This window comes from Oryctolagus cuniculus, chromosome 7 (genome assembly GCF_051225735.1).
Source record: "Oryctolagus cuniculus isolate XC-2025 breed Fujian yellow rabbit chromosome 7, ASM5122573v1, whole genome shotgun sequence".
Lineage (NCBI taxonomy): Eukaryota > Metazoa > Chordata > Mammalia > Lagomorpha > Leporidae > Oryctolagus > Oryctolagus cuniculus.
Window position 1 is genome coordinate 51,558,272 of NC_142873.1, and position 18,049 is coordinate 51,576,320.

Below are 18,049 nucleotides of genomic sequence, written 5' to 3' on the forward strand. Positions count from 1 at the left end.
GTGATTTCTCAGAAGGTCAAACACCCTGGATGATCAGAGGAGGTGGCTCCACTTTGCTTTGGTCTGTGACCTAATGCAGGGACTCATCCTAAACTGTGACCCCTACATACTTTACTGGACACTGGGCATTAAAGAAGTGACCCTGACAGGGTGGAGGACTCGTGTCGTGGTGGTGATACCAAAGGCAGGACAGGCAACACCGGGTCTGGAGGGAACCCGTTTGCCCTCCCCACACCCAGACCCCCACCGCCGCCTTCTCCCCTGCCTCTGGTGGCCACTGTCTTGCATGCCTCACAGGGATTCAGCTTGCATCAGTTCTCTGGTCCATGAACAAGGATGTCTTCATTCAAGTCCTCACTGTGCCTTGAGTGGCTTCGTCTTTTCAGGGGAAGGGAGAAGTGTGGAAGGCAGTGGTGGGGAGGATGGTGGGGAGGAAAGATGAGGGGAGGGAAGGATGGAGGCAGAGGATGCATGGGGACAGGACGGGAGGAGGGGCAAGGAGAATGGGGAACGGGGGTGTGGAGTGACACGGCTCCATGTTGTGTGAGTAGCTGGTCAGTTATTAAGGGAATTTACTGCCTGTCCTGTTTTCTCCTGGGAATTTGTGTTGTGGCTTCATTGTGTGAGTGGAAAGGTCACAATTCCAGGTAATGAAACAGCGGTTGGGCAAACGCGTCTGTGCTGCTGTGTTAAGCAGAATGTCAAGATGCCGTCACTGGAGCTGGAGGCTGGGAGCTTCCTTGCTGTCCCTCTCCTGCCTGGGGCTATTACGTAAGGACAGCAAGTTCCCAGATGCTCCCACCCACATGCCCAGGCATACTCCAGGTCCAAAGAGTGTAGGGCATAGGATTCGGCAAGAGGAGGCGTCCCATGAAGTGGGGGTCCCTGAAGATCAGCTCTCTGTGCTCCCGAGCTGTGCTGCTCCATGGCAAACCCCAGTCTAGCTGCGTGATTCAGGGCAAAATGGGGCTTTCAGGCAGTCTCCTTGGTGAACTGGCCCAGCAACCAGCTGATGAACCTCACCAAGAACAGGGGAAATAGAAGGGATTTGCAGCGAGGACAAGATGGGGACATGCATGTCAGTCACGGAGACCATGAGGAAGCCTAGTAGGTCTTAGCTCCCCACTCCTGACTGTCCCCACTCTGCCCACTGCAGTTCCCAGCTCCTCTTCTTTCCTGGGGCATGCCACTACTGATGATGGCCGGGAAAATGGGCAAGTGCGTGTCACAGAAACCACATCTGTTCCACCTTAGGCGTAAATCGTTTATTGTTCTTTTCATTAAGCCATGTATAGGATTAGTAGTTTTATTATAAAAGCAATGCTTTGGCAGTAAGATGGAAATCAAATTTATAGGCTAAGCTATATTGTCGAGAAGGACCCCATTCATCGAGAACCAGCATCTGAGACTTTGGAAAAGCAGCTGAAGCAAATCAGCTTGTGTGTCCTGTGCTGCGTGGTGAAGTCATTGAGCTTCAGATTGGGGTTGACTGGGAAGGTTTGTGATGGCCAGAGGAGGACAGCAAGTCGGCTACTGAGTGAAAGGGAGGCAGGAGGACCCGGGTTGTGTGCATGCTACTATCTGATGGAGTCAGAGGGGCGCGCTGTGCAGACCTGGCCACACAACAGCACGTGCACATTCCTGATGTCCTCAGATCACTGGGTCTTGGTCTTCAGGGTCTCCCTGTGCTGTTCCACCAGGGAACCAATCCACTCCATGGTCCTCTGTTTGGCTTCCTCCCAACTGAAGAGGGGCTCATACCCCAGATCTTGCTGAGCTTTCTTGTAGGAGAAAGTGAACACACTGTTGGATAATGTCACCAAGTGGCGGTCGAAGGGGGGTCGATATTTGTAAATTGGGGTCAACAGGAAGCTCACTACTTCCAGTAGGAAGCTGAGCCAGTACTGCAGAGGTAGTGGGAGGCTCGGTCTGGGATCCAGGCAGAGGCCCCACTTTTGGCTCAGGGTGTAGTTGAGGTTGTCATAGCTCTGGTGAGGGGTGTCATCTGAGATGTAGTAGAACTGTCCTCGGATGCTCGGGGCCTTCTTGGGGTCCCGTAGTGCCCTCGTGGCCAGAATGTGAGCCCATGCCACGTTGCCCACATAGACTGGGTTGGCTATGGAGAACTTGCCGGTACTTATCAGGATCCCTTTGTTCTTCAGGGAGTTATTTATCATTCGAGCAAGAAATTTGCTTCCTTCCCCATAGATGTACATGGGCCTTAAGGCACAAGTGTACAAGGTGCCGCCATTTTTAAGAGTGTACCCATTGGCTGCCAGCACTGACTTCTCAGCCAACTTTTTGCTGTATGGGTATGGAGCAGACCATGCACTTTCGTGGTGTTCTGCCTCGTGGCCATTTCTGATGATCTCCTTGTACGAGTTTGGTCCAGCTACTTCCAATGAGCTGGTGTAGATGAAGATCGGCACACTGGCTTGGACACAGGCCTGCAACAGGAGCTGGGTACCTGCCATGGGGAACAAGCTGTCGTTATCAGGAAATAAACCCAAGTGTTCTGACTCTCATGGTCACATTCACTCCCTGTCCACACCCAGTGAGGGAGGTGGTTGTTGTAATTCCAGAGGATGTCATTCCTGGTTTCTGGATGGGATGTGTCCATTCTGCAGCCACGGGAACTCCCCAAAGCTGAGAACTACATGGGCACTGTGCAGAGCAGGGATTTCTAGAATTGTTTTTCATTTCCCTATGTGTGTGTGTGTGTGTGTGTGTGTGTTTGTTAATTTTTTGGTATATTTTAATTTTGGATAAATGTAGCATTGCCAGTTTATGTTTCCAAGTGAGAGCATTCAGAAAAAAATCCTCATTTATCATCCCTACCATCTCATGAAGGCCATGTTGCTCCAAATCCAACAAATCAGAAGGCTTCACTTTCTGATTAGGGAGCAATCTGACCCTCAGCCACCCAAGGACACAGCCTGATTCCCGTCACACTCACTCCCACTCCACTGTGCACTGGCGACACATACTCTGCCATGTACTCCAACTGATTGTGGTTTTCTCATAGACTAGTGAACACTTGGTCACCAGGACTGCTCTTTAGGTCCCTGCAGAAAGTGTTCATGAATTGTGGGATGATGCTGGAGGCTCAGACTGTGTCTGTGTGTTCCCTGTAAAGTTGGTGCCTAATTTTGGCTATGGCCCTGTTGACCTCTTTGTGGACACTGGGGGTGATAAACTTTCCTATTACATAATACCCAGAGCACTGCACTGGCCTTTCCTTTTGAGTCAGGTGGTTGGAAGCTTTCGCCCCCTGCTGGTGATCCATGTAATGGGAGCATCATGTGGCATCCTTATGGCTGTGCAGAATGAAGCTCACAGCTGAACCTACCCTTGAAGAAGAAGGACATCTGGGCCAAAGGGTCATTCTTCGTGTGTGTGTGTGTGTGTGTGTGTGTGGTCACATGTATGAATGTGGTGTGGTGCCTCTGCTCCCTCAAGATCGTGCAATATGATTTTCTAGAGAGAGACTCCCTTTTCAATTTTTCTTTTTTCTTTCTTTCTTTCTTTTTTTTTTTTTTTAACAAAGTAAGTCCATTGCAAGAGAGAACTTGGGACTGGTTTACCAAGGGTGGAAATGGCCATCATTGTAACATATTTTCTCAGCTGGCAGTTGGTATAATTGGTATAGCAAAGTGACCCTCTCATTGTTTTGTCTTCCTTTTCACATCCCCTACATTTGGAGCTGTGGACAGTAGTGACAAAACCCTGAAAAGTGATCTCCTTGTGCAGTCATCATGGTGTGGGAGCAGGTAGTGGTGTTGTTAAGCAGATACCAGCATGGGACCTATTCTAGCTGGTGCTGGAGCCCCCAAGCACTTAGTTGCTCTAGAGCCAGAGTTAGTGAGTAGAGGAAATTTGGAGGTCAAGGCATGGAGGACAGAGGGCCAGCGTTTGACTGATTGTGGTGCTTGCAAAGCTGTCTCCATTACTTCTCAGCTTTTTGGCTAAGATCAAATGAAGAGGGGCCAGTGCTGTGGCACAGAGGGTTAACACCCTGTTCTGAAGTGCCAGCATCCCATATGGGCTCTGATTCGAGACCTGGCTGCTCCACTTCTGATCCAGCTCTCTGCTATGGCCTGGGAAGGCAGTAAAGGATGGCTCAAAACCTTGGGCCCCTGCACCCGCATGGGAGACCAGGAAGAAGCTCCTGGCTCCCGGCTTCAGATTGGCACAGCTCTGGTTGGTGGGGCCAATTGGGGAGTAAACCAGCAGATGGAAGACCTCTCTCTCTCTCTCTCTCTGCCTCTCCTTCTCTCTCTGTGTAACTCTGACTTTTAAGTAAATAAATAATTCTTTTAAAAAAAAAGATCAAATGAAGAGTTGGTTTCCAGGGGATAAAGGGATGATGTCAACAGTTAGGAGCTTGGGTTTTGTGTCTAGATTTCAAGTCAGTTGGGAAGCCACACTTCAGAGAGAAACTCCAAGGCTTTTTGGCTGATGGCCTAATTAGTGTGTCTTTGAGGATGTGGTCAGAGCTGCTTAGCTCCTCAGTGGGGCAGTAGGAAGCTGTGGTTAAGGAAATGTTATAGGAAGATGCATGTTGTATCGTTCTGTCCTGGTGGACCTCTGTGGCCTGGCTTGCCAGTTCTCTTGAAGGCAGTTCATTTTCTTTGTTTTTGTTGTTTTAGACTTACTTATTTGAAAGGCAGGGTCACACACACACACACACACACACACACACAAACACACACAGCTTCCATCCTCTGGTTCATTCTCCAAATGTCAAAGTCAGGAGCCTCAAACTCCATCCAGGTCTCCCACAGGGTCACAGGGGCCAAGACATTTGGACCACCATCAGTTGCCTTCCTAGGTGCATTAGCAAGGAGCTGGATCAGAAGTAGAGCAGCAGGGACTCGAAGTGGCATTCGGACATAGGATGTTGGTGTTGTAATTGGCAGCTTAACCTGCTGTGCCACAAGAGATCCCAGAGCACATCTTTGATGTGGGCAGGAAATCCTTGCAGCGTCCCCTGATTCCCCACAGAAGGGCTAAAAGGATGGCCAAGGAAGCACCTTCAAAGTTTGGTTCTGGCCTAGAGGACGTGGGAGGGCATGGGATGGTTGGATTTCAAGTGCTAGGGTTGGCTTTTTATTAACTTAGATTGTAACAGTAAAAGAAGAGCATTTCTAGCCCTTGGGCCAGATAGATGTGAGTTGGTAGTCTCGCTCTCTTATTTACCATCTGGAGGCACTGCCACATCGCTTGCTCTCTCTCAGCCCTAGTATCCTCATCTAAAACACTGAGGATAACAGTCTTGAGCTCTTTCAGTTGGGAGTGAGAGGCAAAGGCGCCTGTTACAGAGCACCGTAGGTGCCTGGCATGGAAGATTCTCTCCTTTCCTGTCCCATTTCTCTCTCTCACCTTCTCACCTGCTCCATCTCCTCCCCAGGCTACTCTTACCTCTCAGATTGACATCTATAATGGTGTCTCGGTGAATGACACCTGTGACGTCAATGACACAGGCAGTGTGGATGACAACAGAGACTCCCTGGCAGGCTGTGTTGAGGCACTGTTCATCCAGAATGTCTCCTTCCAGCATGGTCAGCTTGGTCTTGTTCTGGAGCTCTGTGTGAACACAAGGCAGGTCATTGGGAAACTCTCTGGACTGTCCCAGAAGCTTCCTGGTAAAGGTGGCATTTCCCTAGGTGTTCAAGGACACTAACAGTGGAGGCATGGTGCTCAGGGGTCTCATTCTCCATCCCCACACTCAAACACACTTGGTACAAGTCAGCAAAGACACAGAAATTTGGATGTGCAGCATGGGAATGAGCAAACATCTGTTTCTACTCCATGTCATTCCAGAAAAGAAATATGAACAGGGAGCTAAGTGTGGCTGGAACATAAATATCATTAAATAGAGTCAGGGGAAATTCATTAAGTTAATTAAGGAGAGGGGGTGGTGTACAGAGTTGGATGTAAGAGGAAAGAATCTGAATTTAACTCTGTGGGGAGTAGGAAATTGAATGTTTATTTGGAATAGGAGGAAAAATAGAGGTACAGTTGTCAGGTAGGAAGTTAGCTTTGGCCTCAGGATGTCAAATGGACTGGTCTAGGGAGTGTAAGAGAAGCAAGGTGATCCTGAGAACGTCCGTGGAAAGTTCAGACAAGCAGGACCAAAGCAGGGTTACCGTGGTGGGAGCAGAGGAGATAGGCCAACATGTTCAGTTCAGACCTCCTCTGGACAGGTCCTGGTACTCAGTGGATATGGGATGAGAGGAAAGGAGCAAGCATGATGAGGCTTATTGTGCCTGCTTAAGATTATAGTTATTTTGATTAGCCCTTAATAGTGAGGGGACTGAGGATCAGACCACTTATGAGACAGACTGAAGATGGTACTTGTAGTGCAGATTTGAAGCTGCCTCCCTGCCTCCAACCATCACTCACTTTACCTACATCTCACATGTAGGACTGGCTGTTTAGAATCAGCTTTTCTGAGGCAGAGTGAGGGTGAATCTATTTAACTGACATTGACAATTAAGGCAGAGGAATAGGAAGAGAATGAATGAGTATATACCATCAAACTGAAAAACCTAGAAGAAATGGCCAAATGTCTGGTGTACAGAACTTTCCAAAATAGAACCATGAAGACATAGAAACCTAAAAGGACCAACAATTAGTAAGGGGATGAATGAATGGTAAGAAGTTTCTCAAGAACAAAAAGAAAGGACTCGATGGTTTCACACCCAGCTATTATATTAATAGTTGGTTTCCACCCAACTATGAAGGAAGAACTAATGCAAATTCTTGTTAAACTAGTTAAAAAAAATTCAAAGGGCAGGAATCCTAGCAAACTCATTTTACAAGCCACCATTACCTTGATCCTCACAACGGTAACAAAATGTATAGACCAATATCCGTGATGAATACAGATGCTAAAGTTCTCAACAAAATACTAGTAGATTGAATCCAACAACACATCAAAAAAGACAATTCACTTTGATCAACTTGAATTTGTACCAGGGGTGCAGGTATGGTTCGGATCTCTCTCTCTCTCTCTTTCTCTCTCTGCCTCTCCTCCTCTCTCTGTGTAACTCAGACTTTCAAGTCAATAAATAAATAAATCTTTAAAAAAGAGAAAAGCCATCAAAAGACTGCTAGCAATGATAAGCAACTTCAATAAAACTGTAGAATACAAAATCAATACACATAAGACAATAGCATTTTTATATCAATAGCAAAAATACTGAGGAAGAAATATAACAGAAATCTGCTTCACTACAGTTACAAAAATAAATAAAATCCCTTGGAATAAAACTAAACAAGAATGTGAAAGATCTCTACAATGAAAATTATAAAGCACTAGTGAAAGAAATTTTAAAAAACAAAAATTGGAAGACATTTCATGTTTATGGATTGGAAGAAAGTATTATTTTTAAAAAATATTTAATTCTTTGAAAGGCAGAGAGAGGGCCTGGAGCTGTGGCACAGTAGGTTGATCCTCTGCTTGTGGCGCTGGCATCCCATATGGGTCTGCTGCAGAGCGAAATAATTCAAACCTTCTGCGCAGGGATTTCCCCCCACCATAGCCGGTTCTAGTCCCAGCAGCTCCTCTTCCCATGCAGCTCTCTGCTGTGGCCTGGGAGAGCAGTAGAAGATGGCCCAAGTCCTTGAGCCCCTGCACCCACGTGGGAGACCCAGAAGAAGCTCCTGGCTCCTAGTTTTGGATTGGCACAGCTCCGGCCGTTGTGACCATTTAGGGAGTGAACCAGTGGACGGAAGACCTTTCTCTCTGTCTCTCCCTCTCACTATCTGTAACTCTACCTCTCAAATAAATAAATAAGATCTTAAAAAAAAAGAAAGGCAGAGAGAAAGAGAGCGAGAACGTCCATCTGTTGGTTCACTTCTCAAATGGCTACAACACTCAGGTCTGGGCCAAACTGAAGCCAGAAGTCAGGAACTCCATCCTGGTCTCCCACATAGGTGGCAGGGGCCAAATACTGAGCCCTCTTCTGCTGCTTCATCAGGAGCAAAACAGGAAGCTGAATAGAAAGCACGTAGCTGGGACCTGAGTCAGGAGTCTGATATGGGGTGCTGGTTTTCAAGTGGCAGCCTAAACTGCTGCAGTACAGTGTCGGCCCTGAGAATTAATGTGTTTAAGTTGTCCATACTGTGTGTAGCAGTTTACAGATTCAGTGCAATCCTCATCAAAATACCGATGACATTTTGCATAGAGCTCAAAAAAGGAAAAACATTCTAAAATTCATATGAAAGCCCAAAAATCTCAGAAGAGCCAGAACAATCCTGAAGGAAAGAAACAAAGCTGTGAGCATCACACTAACTGACTTCAAAACATACTACAAAATCACTGTGGCCAAAATAACATGTATTGGCATGAAGAAAACATACATAGATTAATGGGACAGAATAGAGAACCCAGAGATACATTTATATATAGGCAACTGATTTTCTTTTTTTTTTTTAAGATGTTTATTTATTTATTTATTTGAAAGGTAGAGTTATAGACATAGAGAGAGAGAGAGAGAGAGAGAGAGAGAGAGGTCTTCCCTCCGCCGGTTCATCCCCCAAATGGCAGCGACAGCCGGCGCTGTGCCGATCCAAAGCCAGGAGCCAGGTGCCTCCTCCTGGTCCCCCATGCGGGTGCAGGGGCCCAAGCACTTGGGCCATCCTCCACTGCCTTCCCAGCAGAGAGCTGGACTGGAAGAGGAGCAACCGGGACTAGAACCTGGTGCCCATAAGGGATGCTGGCGTCGCAGGCAGAGGATTAGCCAAGTGAGCCACAGCGCCAGGCCCTGGCAAATGATTTTCAAAAAGGCGGTGAAAGCATACATTGGAGGAAGGACAGCGTCTTCACTAAGCGGTACCAGAGCAACTGGATAGTCATAGGTAGAATCAAGAAACTAGGTGCTATATCTCACCTTATACAAAAATCAAATCGTATTGGATCAAAGATCTAAATATAAGACCTGAAACAACCTCTGCTAGAAGCATTATAAGGAAAATACTTGCAGACATTGGTACAGGCAACTATTTTTCAAGTGAGATCCCAAAAAGCACAGGCAACAAAAAACAAAGTTAGACACATGGGCTTATAACAAACTAAGCAGCATCCACAAAGCATAGGAAACAATCAACAGAGTGAAGGGGGAACCAGCAGTATATATAGCAGAAATTATTTTCAAACTCTTCATTTGAGAAAGGATTAATACACAGAATACACGAGTAACTCAAAAAACCCAACACAAAGCATCAAACAGTCCAGTTATGAAATAGACAAAGGATCTGAGCAAACGTTTCTCCAAAGAAGATATACAAATGATCAACAAATACATGAGGCAAATGCTCAATATTACTAACTATCAGGAAAATGCAAATAAAAGCCACAGTGAAATATCATCCCACTCGAGTAATCACTAACATCAAAGAGACAGAAAATAACAAATGTTGGCAAGGCTATAGGGAAAATGAAACCCTATACACTATTGGTAGAAGGTAAATTAGTGCGGTCATTATGGAGAAAAGAATGGAGTTTCCTCAACAAACTAAAAGCAGATCTAGCAAATGACTCAGCTATCCCACTTCTGGGCAGAGAGCTGAAGGAAATGAGATCAGTATATCAAGGAAAACTGCATTCCAGTGTTCCTTGCAGTACAATTCATGACAGACAAGCCATGTGTCCATCATTCATGGATGAATGGATAAAGAAAACATGTATAAGCATACAAGGGAATATTAAGCATAAAAATGACATCCCGACATTTGTGGCAAAATCTATGGAATTGAAGGTTATTATTTTAAGTGATAAGTGTGATCCAATGATAAATATCATATGTCCTGTCTTATTTGTGGAAATTGAAAACGTCAGACTGATTCCTCAAGGCTGGGAAGGACAAGGGATAGGGATATAGGGAGATTGGATAATGGGTGCCGAAACACAGATACAATGAACAAGTTGTAGTGTTCCACAGCCCAGTGGGGGCAAACAGTTCATAATAATGTATTAAAATTGTATAAAGAGCTTGAAGAGAGGACTTGGAAAGTTCCTTTTATTAAAAAAAGCAATGAAAATGCTATATTTTCCTGATGAGATCAGTGTATGCTGTATACATGCGTTGAAACATGGCACTGTACCCCACAAGATGTACAAGCCCTAATGTTAATAAAAAATGTTAAAGCTAAAATACAAGAAGAATGACAGTGGGAGAGAAATTGAGGATGACAAACTCAGGGAGCAGACTCAGGGATGCAAACTCAGGTTGCATCCAAGTTGGAATGCAACCACAGCCAGTTCTTTTCTTTAGGATCTGATGAATTCTGTCTACAGTCAGCCCCTTTCCATTGTCAGGAGTCTCCAGGCAGGTCCTGAAGACAAGGAAGATAGGGAAGAGGCTGCAGGAAGGAGCTGGGACTCCTAGGAGTGGGTTCTCTCTGATGGTCTCCACCTTTGAGCCCTCCTCCCTTGTGCTGACTTCAGACACTGGCTCAAAGAGAGGCCTCACCCCATGTGTTCCAGGAACCTGGTGAGCCCAGGAGCGGGCACTTCGGGTGTGTTGCTGATGGAGCCAGAGCTCCCTTCTTCTCCCAGCACTGGGCACTTGGCAAGTGGTTTATGTAGACTGAGTTGGCAGTTGTTCTTCAGGTGTGAACTGGGGTAGAAGGAGGCCCAGGGAGAGGCTATTAGTCCTGCTGCAGCAGAACCTCCAGGGCTCCAGTCCATCTTCTACCTATGGGAACTTGCATAAGTTTGTGAACTTCTCTGTGTCTGTCTCCATCTGGGCTAAGGGGAGGATGTTTCCCCTCCTAGGGTTCTTCCCAGGAGCAAGTGAGTCTGCATGCAGGGAGCTATGTGTGTGCAGTGCAGGGGTCTCAGGGCAGCCAGTGGCTACACATGGACACCCAGAGCCTAGGGGCTGGAGAGAGAGAGACAGGAAATTGGTTTGTGGCACCCAGCAGCGCCACGGGAGAGACTGAAGATTCACTTTGCCAGGAGGCAGTCCCAGGGCCATGTGCTGGGGTTCTAGTCTGAGCCGTGCTCCCCATCAACCAGGGGGCCTCACGCAAGGCCCCCTGCTTCCCTGGACCTCAAAGTCCTCCTTATCCAGATGGGTGATCGCCCCTGCTATGTTCCCTACAGAGTTGTTACGTGAAGAAATCGCCATCCAGGCAGCTCTTGGCTTTGCCCCAGGGCAGCAAGCTGGGGAAGGAATGGTGAGCTGCTCCAGCCACTTCTGAAGCCCTTTTCTTGTGGTGCAGAGGAGCAGAGAAATGGTCAGAAAGACATGCACGAGGAATCCAGGGAAGGCACATCCAGGCTGTTCTGTCTCTCGGTCTGGGTCCTGCTCTGCGCTGTGCACTTGTGCTCCTGCTCTGTCGCTCTCTGTCTCTCTCTCTCTCTTTTTATAAAACTGTAATTTAATAAATATTAATTTTGAAAGTACAACTTTTGGATTATAGAGGTTCCCCCCCCCATAACCACCCCCCACCCACAAACCATACCATCTCTTACTCTCTCTCACATCCCATTCTTCATTAAGATTCATTTTCAATTATTTTTATATACAGAAGATCAGCTTAGTACATACTAAGTAGAGATTTCAACAGTTTGCACCCACACAAACACACAAAGTATAAAGTACTGTTTGAAGACTATTTTTACCATTAATTCTCATAGTCCAACACATTAAGGACAGAGATCCTACATGGGGAGTAAGGGCACAGTGACTCCTGTTTGTTGATTTAACACTTGACACTCTTATTTATGATGTCAGTAATCACCCGAGGCTCTTGTCTTGAGCTGCCAAGACTATGGAAGCCTCTTGAGTTCACAAACTCTGACCTTATTTAAACAAGGCCATAATCAAAGAGGAAGTTCTTTCCTCCCTTCAGAGAAAGGTATCTCCTTCTGGCCGGCGCCGCAGCTCACTAGGCTTATCCTCCGCCTTGCGGCGCCAGCACACCGGGTTCTAGTCCCGGTCGGGGCACCGGATTCTGTCCCGGTTGCCCCTCTTCCAGGCCAGCTCTCTGCTGTGGCCAGGGAGTGCAGTGGAGGATGGCCCAAGTCCTTGGGCCCTGCACTCCATGGGAGACCAGGCGAAGCACCTGGCTCTTGCCATCGGATCAGCGCAGTGCGCCGGCCGCGGCGGCCATTGGAGGGTGAACCAATGGCAAAGGAAGACCTTTCTCTCTGTCTCTCTCTCTCACTGTCCACTCTGCCTGTCAAAAAATAAATAAATAAATAAATAAATAAATAAATAAAGGTATCTCCTTCTCTGATGGCCCATTCTTTCCACTGGGATCTCACTCACAGAGATCTTTCATTTAGGTTGGTTGGTTGGTTGTTTTTTTTTTTTTTTTTTTTTTTTTTTGCCACAGTGTCTTGGCTTTCCATGCCTGAGAAACTCTCATAGGCTTTTTAGCCAGATCCAAATGCTTTAAGGGCTGATTCTGAGGCCAGAATGCTGTTTAGGGCATTTGCCATTCTATGAGTCTTGTGTGTATCCTGCTTCCCATTTTGGATCATTCTCTCCTTTTTAGTTCTATCAATTATTATTAGCAGACACTGGTATTATTTATGTGATCCCTTTGACACTTAATCCTATCTTAATGATCAATTATGAACTTAAACTGATCACTTCAACTAGTAAGATGGCATTTGTACCTGCCAACTTAATGGGATTTGCTCCTGTTCTCTCTAACTGCCCCCCCAACACTGAGCTCTACCTCACTTCCCTTTATTTTGCCTTCCCTGCAAATGCTGTGTGAACCACAAGAGCAAAACAGAAACAAGCAGGACCCAGGGCAGTTGGGAGAGGCAGGGACCCACTGCTGAGACCTCCAGGCTGTTGGTCCTTGCAGGTGTGCACAGTGAGTGCCAAGTCATAAATCCTCATGAGCATGGGAGTTGTGAACACAGGAAGGCAGTGATGTGTGGATTTTTCCATGAGAAGAGAGGACTAGAAGTGGAAGTGCTGGCCTGCAGATCGTCTCTCCGGCCCTGGATGTAGCCACGTTCCTGTCTCCTACACTGACTCCAGGGTCTTTCCTACTATGCCTGCTGGGATTTCCTTTCTGATGACTGTGGACGTGAGGTTAGCCTTGGTTGTGCTACAACTTCTCTTGATTTGCTAGGCAAGGACCCCCTCCCCGCACCCACACAGATCGTACAGTGGAGCCTCAGCACCCAAGGCTCGCGTTCACTTACTTGAAAATTCCTCCTTCACTCCTGGTTGGAAGACCTTGTCCAGGATCCTGATCTCCTGCAGCCCCTGCTCCTGGACCAGCAGGTGGACGATCCTCTGACCCAGAAACCCTCCTGCTCCTGTCACCAGGCAGCTCCACCCAGACATGGCCATTCGTGGATACAAGGAAACGGTGCTAGGAACCAGGAATCACCTCCCTGAAGATCTGGTTACTGGGGAACCCTGGAGAAAACTAAAAACAGAAGTCAAATTGGCACAAGGTCACAGAAACTTCTTCTGTCCATGTAATGTGAAGAAGGAGCTGAGCTTCAGTTCTCCTACTACACACTCACAGCACAGGTCGCTTCTGTGACCTCAGAATGTGCAGGGAATTCCCTAACCCACCCAGCAATGAGTCAGTTCTGCTGCAGACACCAGCTGGGTATCCTCTAGTCCAAGTCTGCTCTGACTCTGGGTCCCTGGATGCAGCATCACATCCCACAGGCTGAGGGCTCAGGGCCCCTCCCCGCCAGCCTCAGATGCCCAACACAAGCCCCTGTTGTTTTACCTGTGCTTCTGACTCCCTCCCTCTTAACTGGGGATCCCAGAATCCCTCCTTGGGCTTGGTGAAGTTACTTGAGCAGCTTGCGGAGCTTGGGAAACAGGTTTGTCAATTTATAGAGAGGATTATACAAAGAATGCAGCAAAAGAGAGTCAAAGGCTGAGGCGTTTGCAGATGCTGTGGCCTCCAGGAATGCCTGTGCATTTAGCTCTCTGGAAGGTCTTTTGATCCTCTCCTTATGGAGATTTTGTTGCATGGTTTTATAAGACTTTGTTGCATAGTTGTGACTGAAGCATGGATACTGTGTTGAAATGTGACATGTGATTGGTGAGAAGGTGAATGACCCAGTGTGGGACTGGGCAGGGAAACCCAGCAAAGCCTATCAGTTTAGATTCTTCAGAATTTCTTCCTTGAGGGTATGGGGTGGGTGGGATCCCTCTGCAACGAGGAGGGCCTTATAGCCTAGTATCCAAGCTTCCATTACCTGCTGTGGGGAGGGATATGGTCCAAAAACAGTGGTTAAAACCCCGTGTTTATCTGTCTACCATCTATCTTTCTATCTTTCTTTCTATCTATCTATCTATCTATCTATCTATCTATCTTAATATCCTAGGCCTTCCTATTTTTTCCTCTTAAGCTTTTACTAGATGAAATTCTGTTAAGTTATTTAGAAGTTTATTTATTTATTTTCTTTTTATTTGAAGGCCAAAAGAGGAAGAGAGGGAGGGAGGGAGGGAGGGAGGGAGAGAGAGAGAGAGAGAGAGAGAATGAATCTTCCATTCAAGGGTCCACTCCACAAATGCCTGCAGGAGCTGGGGCTGGGCCAGGTTGAAACCAGAAGCCTGGAAAACAATCCAGATATCCCACATGAAAAGCAGCTACCCAAATACTTGATGCATCTACCTGCACGGCCCTCCCCTCTCCCACTCCCTCTCCCATCCCGCCCTTCATCAAGTTTCATTTTCAATTACCTTCATATACAGAAGATCAACTTAGTATATACTGAGCAAGGATTTCAACAGGCTGCACTCACACAGCTGCCCAAGGTACAGGGTATTGTTTGACTAGTAGTGTTGTTTTTAAATTTCATAGTAAAACACATTAAGGACAGAGATCCTATGTGGGGAGCCTGTACCCAGTGACTCCCATTGTTGATTTAACAATTGGCACTCTTATTTATGGCATCAGCAATCACCCGAGGCTCTTGCCATGAGCTCTCTAGGCTATGGAAGCCCCTTGAGGTTTTTATATTTTTGTCCCAGGGATTTCCTTTCACCGCCCAGACCATCTTGTCCCCTTTCCTATAGGGGATTGACCAAGAGACCCTGGACCTGTTGTCAATCTTTATCTGGACTCATCTGCCTATTATTGTCTCAGGCATTTCCAGATCAGGTTTTTTATTATAATCTTTGACATCTGAATTATAAAAATTCTCCAAACTCAGATATATACAGAAAACTTGTTAAGCCTGCTCTATAATGTTGAATAACCAGTAGGGGTTTCCTCTGGTCCACCCAACCTTCAGTAGAGCTGCATTAAACCAAATCTTTGTTTTAACCCCATCGATGTCCATTTTATTCATTTCATTTCTTTTTTTAAAGATTCATTTATTTATTTGAGAGACGGAGATACAGAGAGAGAAGGGAGGAACAGAAGAAGGGGGAAGGAGGGAGAGAGTGAAAGATAAAGTACATGCCCATCCGCTAATTTACACCCCAAACACCCGCAACAGCTGGAACTTGGCTGGGTTCAAGCCAGGAGATGAGAACTCAACCTATCTTGCATGAAATGGTAGGAACCCAACTGGAGCCACCACTGCTCCCTCAGGGTCTGCATTTTCAGGCAGATGGAACCAGGGGTGATGTAGGGACTTGAACCCGGACACTCCCGCAGGGAGCAACTTTGGGAGAATGTGGCCAACGTTCAGACAGACTGAAATCTGAGCTCAGTCTGCTTTCAAAGTCTGACCCAGCACTCTCTTTTACTTTCATTTTAGCTGTTACAGAAAACAATAACCAAAAGATTGGCTATTTCACTTTTTCCTCTGGATTTCTTTGTGCGTCCAGTGAACCAGATCCTGGAAGGTGGCTTCATCTCTCAGTTCCTTTGGCAACTTTGACCTTTCATGATTGATTTCAGTATAGCTGCCACTCTGTACCATGGGTGACTAAGTAGCCGCCTAGGAATCAACACTTCCTCATCCCTCACCCTTTTATCCTTTCTCTTCCCAAACCACATGTTTCCACGAGCCAGCCTCTTTCTACAAAATCCCACTCCACTGCCACCAATTGTGAGATTCGGAAGGAAAAGACAAACTCAGTGTCGCTGCTCTACATGCACAACACAGATCACTCTGGTCTCACAGTATGCAGGGATTTCTCCCCCCACCCACTCAGAGCCAGTTCTTCTCTGGACAGCAGCTGGACATCCATCCTCTAATCCAAGTCAATTCTGATTCTGCACTCCTGGAGACAGCATCACATCCCATAGAGTGAGAGATCAGTCTCTGCTACCATTCCCACCCCCACATTATAGGGCAGTTGCAAGCCCAAGTTACTTTACCTGTGCTTCTGAGACACCAGGTAGAAGTTGGAGCTCCACCACACCTTTCTTGGCTTCAATTACTTTTCTTGAGTGACTCACAGACCTCAAGGAAACTCTTCTGATGTTTGCAAGTGTAGGGGCAAACAGAAATATCCCTTGGCCCTCTGAAACTCACTGAACTAAAGTGACAAATATTGAGTAATAGAAAAGCTATACAAATATATTGATGTGCAAAAGGAGGAAGTCACTGCACGAGGGAGATGACAGGTGTGTGAATGTTCCCTAGTCCAAATGATTCAGAAGCTCATGTACCTCTTTACCTACAGTGCAGGGGGAGAATTAGGTGTGTAAACAATATTTAAGGGAGTAGCAAGTGATTTTTAGGGGCCTTCATTGGATTTTGAGGATACTCTCTGGCCCAGGACAAAGTCCATTTGCCATCAGAACATCGGTTCGTAATTGATTCCCTATTTGAGAGCAAACTAGAGGACAATGGTGTGTGGCCAAATTCTGTTCATATGTGCTTACAAAGTTCAGTCTTTTTCCCTGTGATATGAATTCAGTTGGTGGAAGTTCAAAGGAAGGACCGGAGGTCTTCGTTTTTCCCCCCAAGAGTCCAGACTTCAAGGAGACAAGCTGGTCTCAGAGGAGAGCATCTTCTAGCACGTCCTTCTCTCTGAGTTCTTTATCTTAAAATAATCAGCACGTCAGAATGCCAGGTCTGGAGGTGACAGTCCCTGAATTCCTTCACCCGTTGCTGTAATGGGTACTGCAGGGTATTTGGATGTACAGACACACAGGGCCAGCTACGTGGGCAGGGACAAGGAGTGTCTATAAACTGTGCCAACCCCCAGGAGCCTCCAGGTGTTCAACTCACTGGAGGTGCTCAGAACCCCATCCTTTTGGACTTTTATGGAGACTTCACTGCAAAGGCATCAATGAAGTATGGACAGCCATGTTAGAAACAGAAAGGATGACCCACTGCTCACAGACTGGCTAGCAAGACACAAGGCCTGTCTCTTTAGATTCTCCAGTGTTCCTTCCTGAGGACCTGGGCCAGGACTGCTCAGTAATGTGGAGGGGTCTTATGATAACCTACTGAGAGTTTCTATGGCTTGCCTTGGGGAAGGCTACACTCCAGGAAACAATAACCACAGATGAAAATAAATACATATATATACTTATATATATGTATATAATATCACACCCCATTCGTTCCCTATACCTCATTATTGAAAAAATTCTATGTCCCTATGATCTCCAGGAGTAGTTGAAAGAAAATGAAAAGCTCTTACCTGTTAGGTTGCTTAAAACCCAGAGGAAAGGGCCCGGGTGCTGGTCTCACCTTTTGAGGCAGAACTGCAGCTTATATATATTGGCCTCTGACTCAGCCTCTCTTCTGGGACTCTCACTAACTATCATTGGCCACTCTCATTATGATAACAAGGCTGAGAATAACAGGGAATGTGTTAATGTTGCACCACTCATACTGGCATTCAAAGATCTGTGTCTTTAATCTTATCAAGCTGTGGGACGTGGTCAGGGACAAGTAGTCATGGAGAAGGGATGCAATCTCCAATCTAATCTATAAAATGTATTCTGGAATCACAGAACACAGTATTTTCTTTCCCTTAGTTCTCATAAATATAACGTAGTGGTTGCTGATAATACTGAACAGGACTTATCAGTTGGACTGGGCTCTGCTGAAAATGTTTCTTATCTTGTCTCTGCCCAACCTCGTGAGACAGTGAGTCTACAGATCCTGAGAAAGGCATTATCCAGACAT

At 46.4% G+C, this 18,049-nt stretch overlaps 1 protein-coding gene across 1 annotated transcript; it reads right to left on the reverse strand.

The window, feature by feature from the left end:
* Positions 1-1,250: 1,250 nt before the first annotated feature.
* Positions 1,251-17,706, reverse strand: LOC100346986 (3 beta-hydroxysteroid dehydrogenase/Delta 5-->4-isomerase). Its single transcript, XM_002715682.6, has 4 exons — positions 17,559-17,706; positions 13,181-13,410; positions 5,422-5,586; positions 1,251-2,467 (listed from the first exon to the last, which is right to left on the reverse strand). The coding sequence occupies exons 2-4, from the start codon at positions 13,329-13,331 to the stop codon at positions 1,656-1,658; spliced, it is 1,128 nt and encodes a 375-aa protein (XP_002715728.5). The 5' UTR covers positions 13,332-13,410; positions 17,559-17,706; the 3' UTR covers positions 1,251-1,655.
* Positions 17,707-18,049: the final 343 nt, after the last annotated feature.

Bases quoted from the DNA above. Each gene is read 5' to 3' on its own strand.
- LOC100346986 (XM_002715682.6), bottom strand. From the start codon at position 13,331: ATGGCCATGTCTGGGTGGAGCTGCCTGGTGACAGGAGCAGGAGGGTTT. The intron at 5,587-13,180 runs GTAAGTGAACGC...GTGTTCACACAG, and splicing joins AGTGAAGGAGGAATTTTCAA to AGCTCCAGAACAAGACCAAG. The intron at 2,468-5,421 runs GTAAGAGTAGCC...TCCCCATGGCAG, and splicing joins TATAGATGTCAATCTGAGAG to GTACCCAGCTCCTGTTGCAG.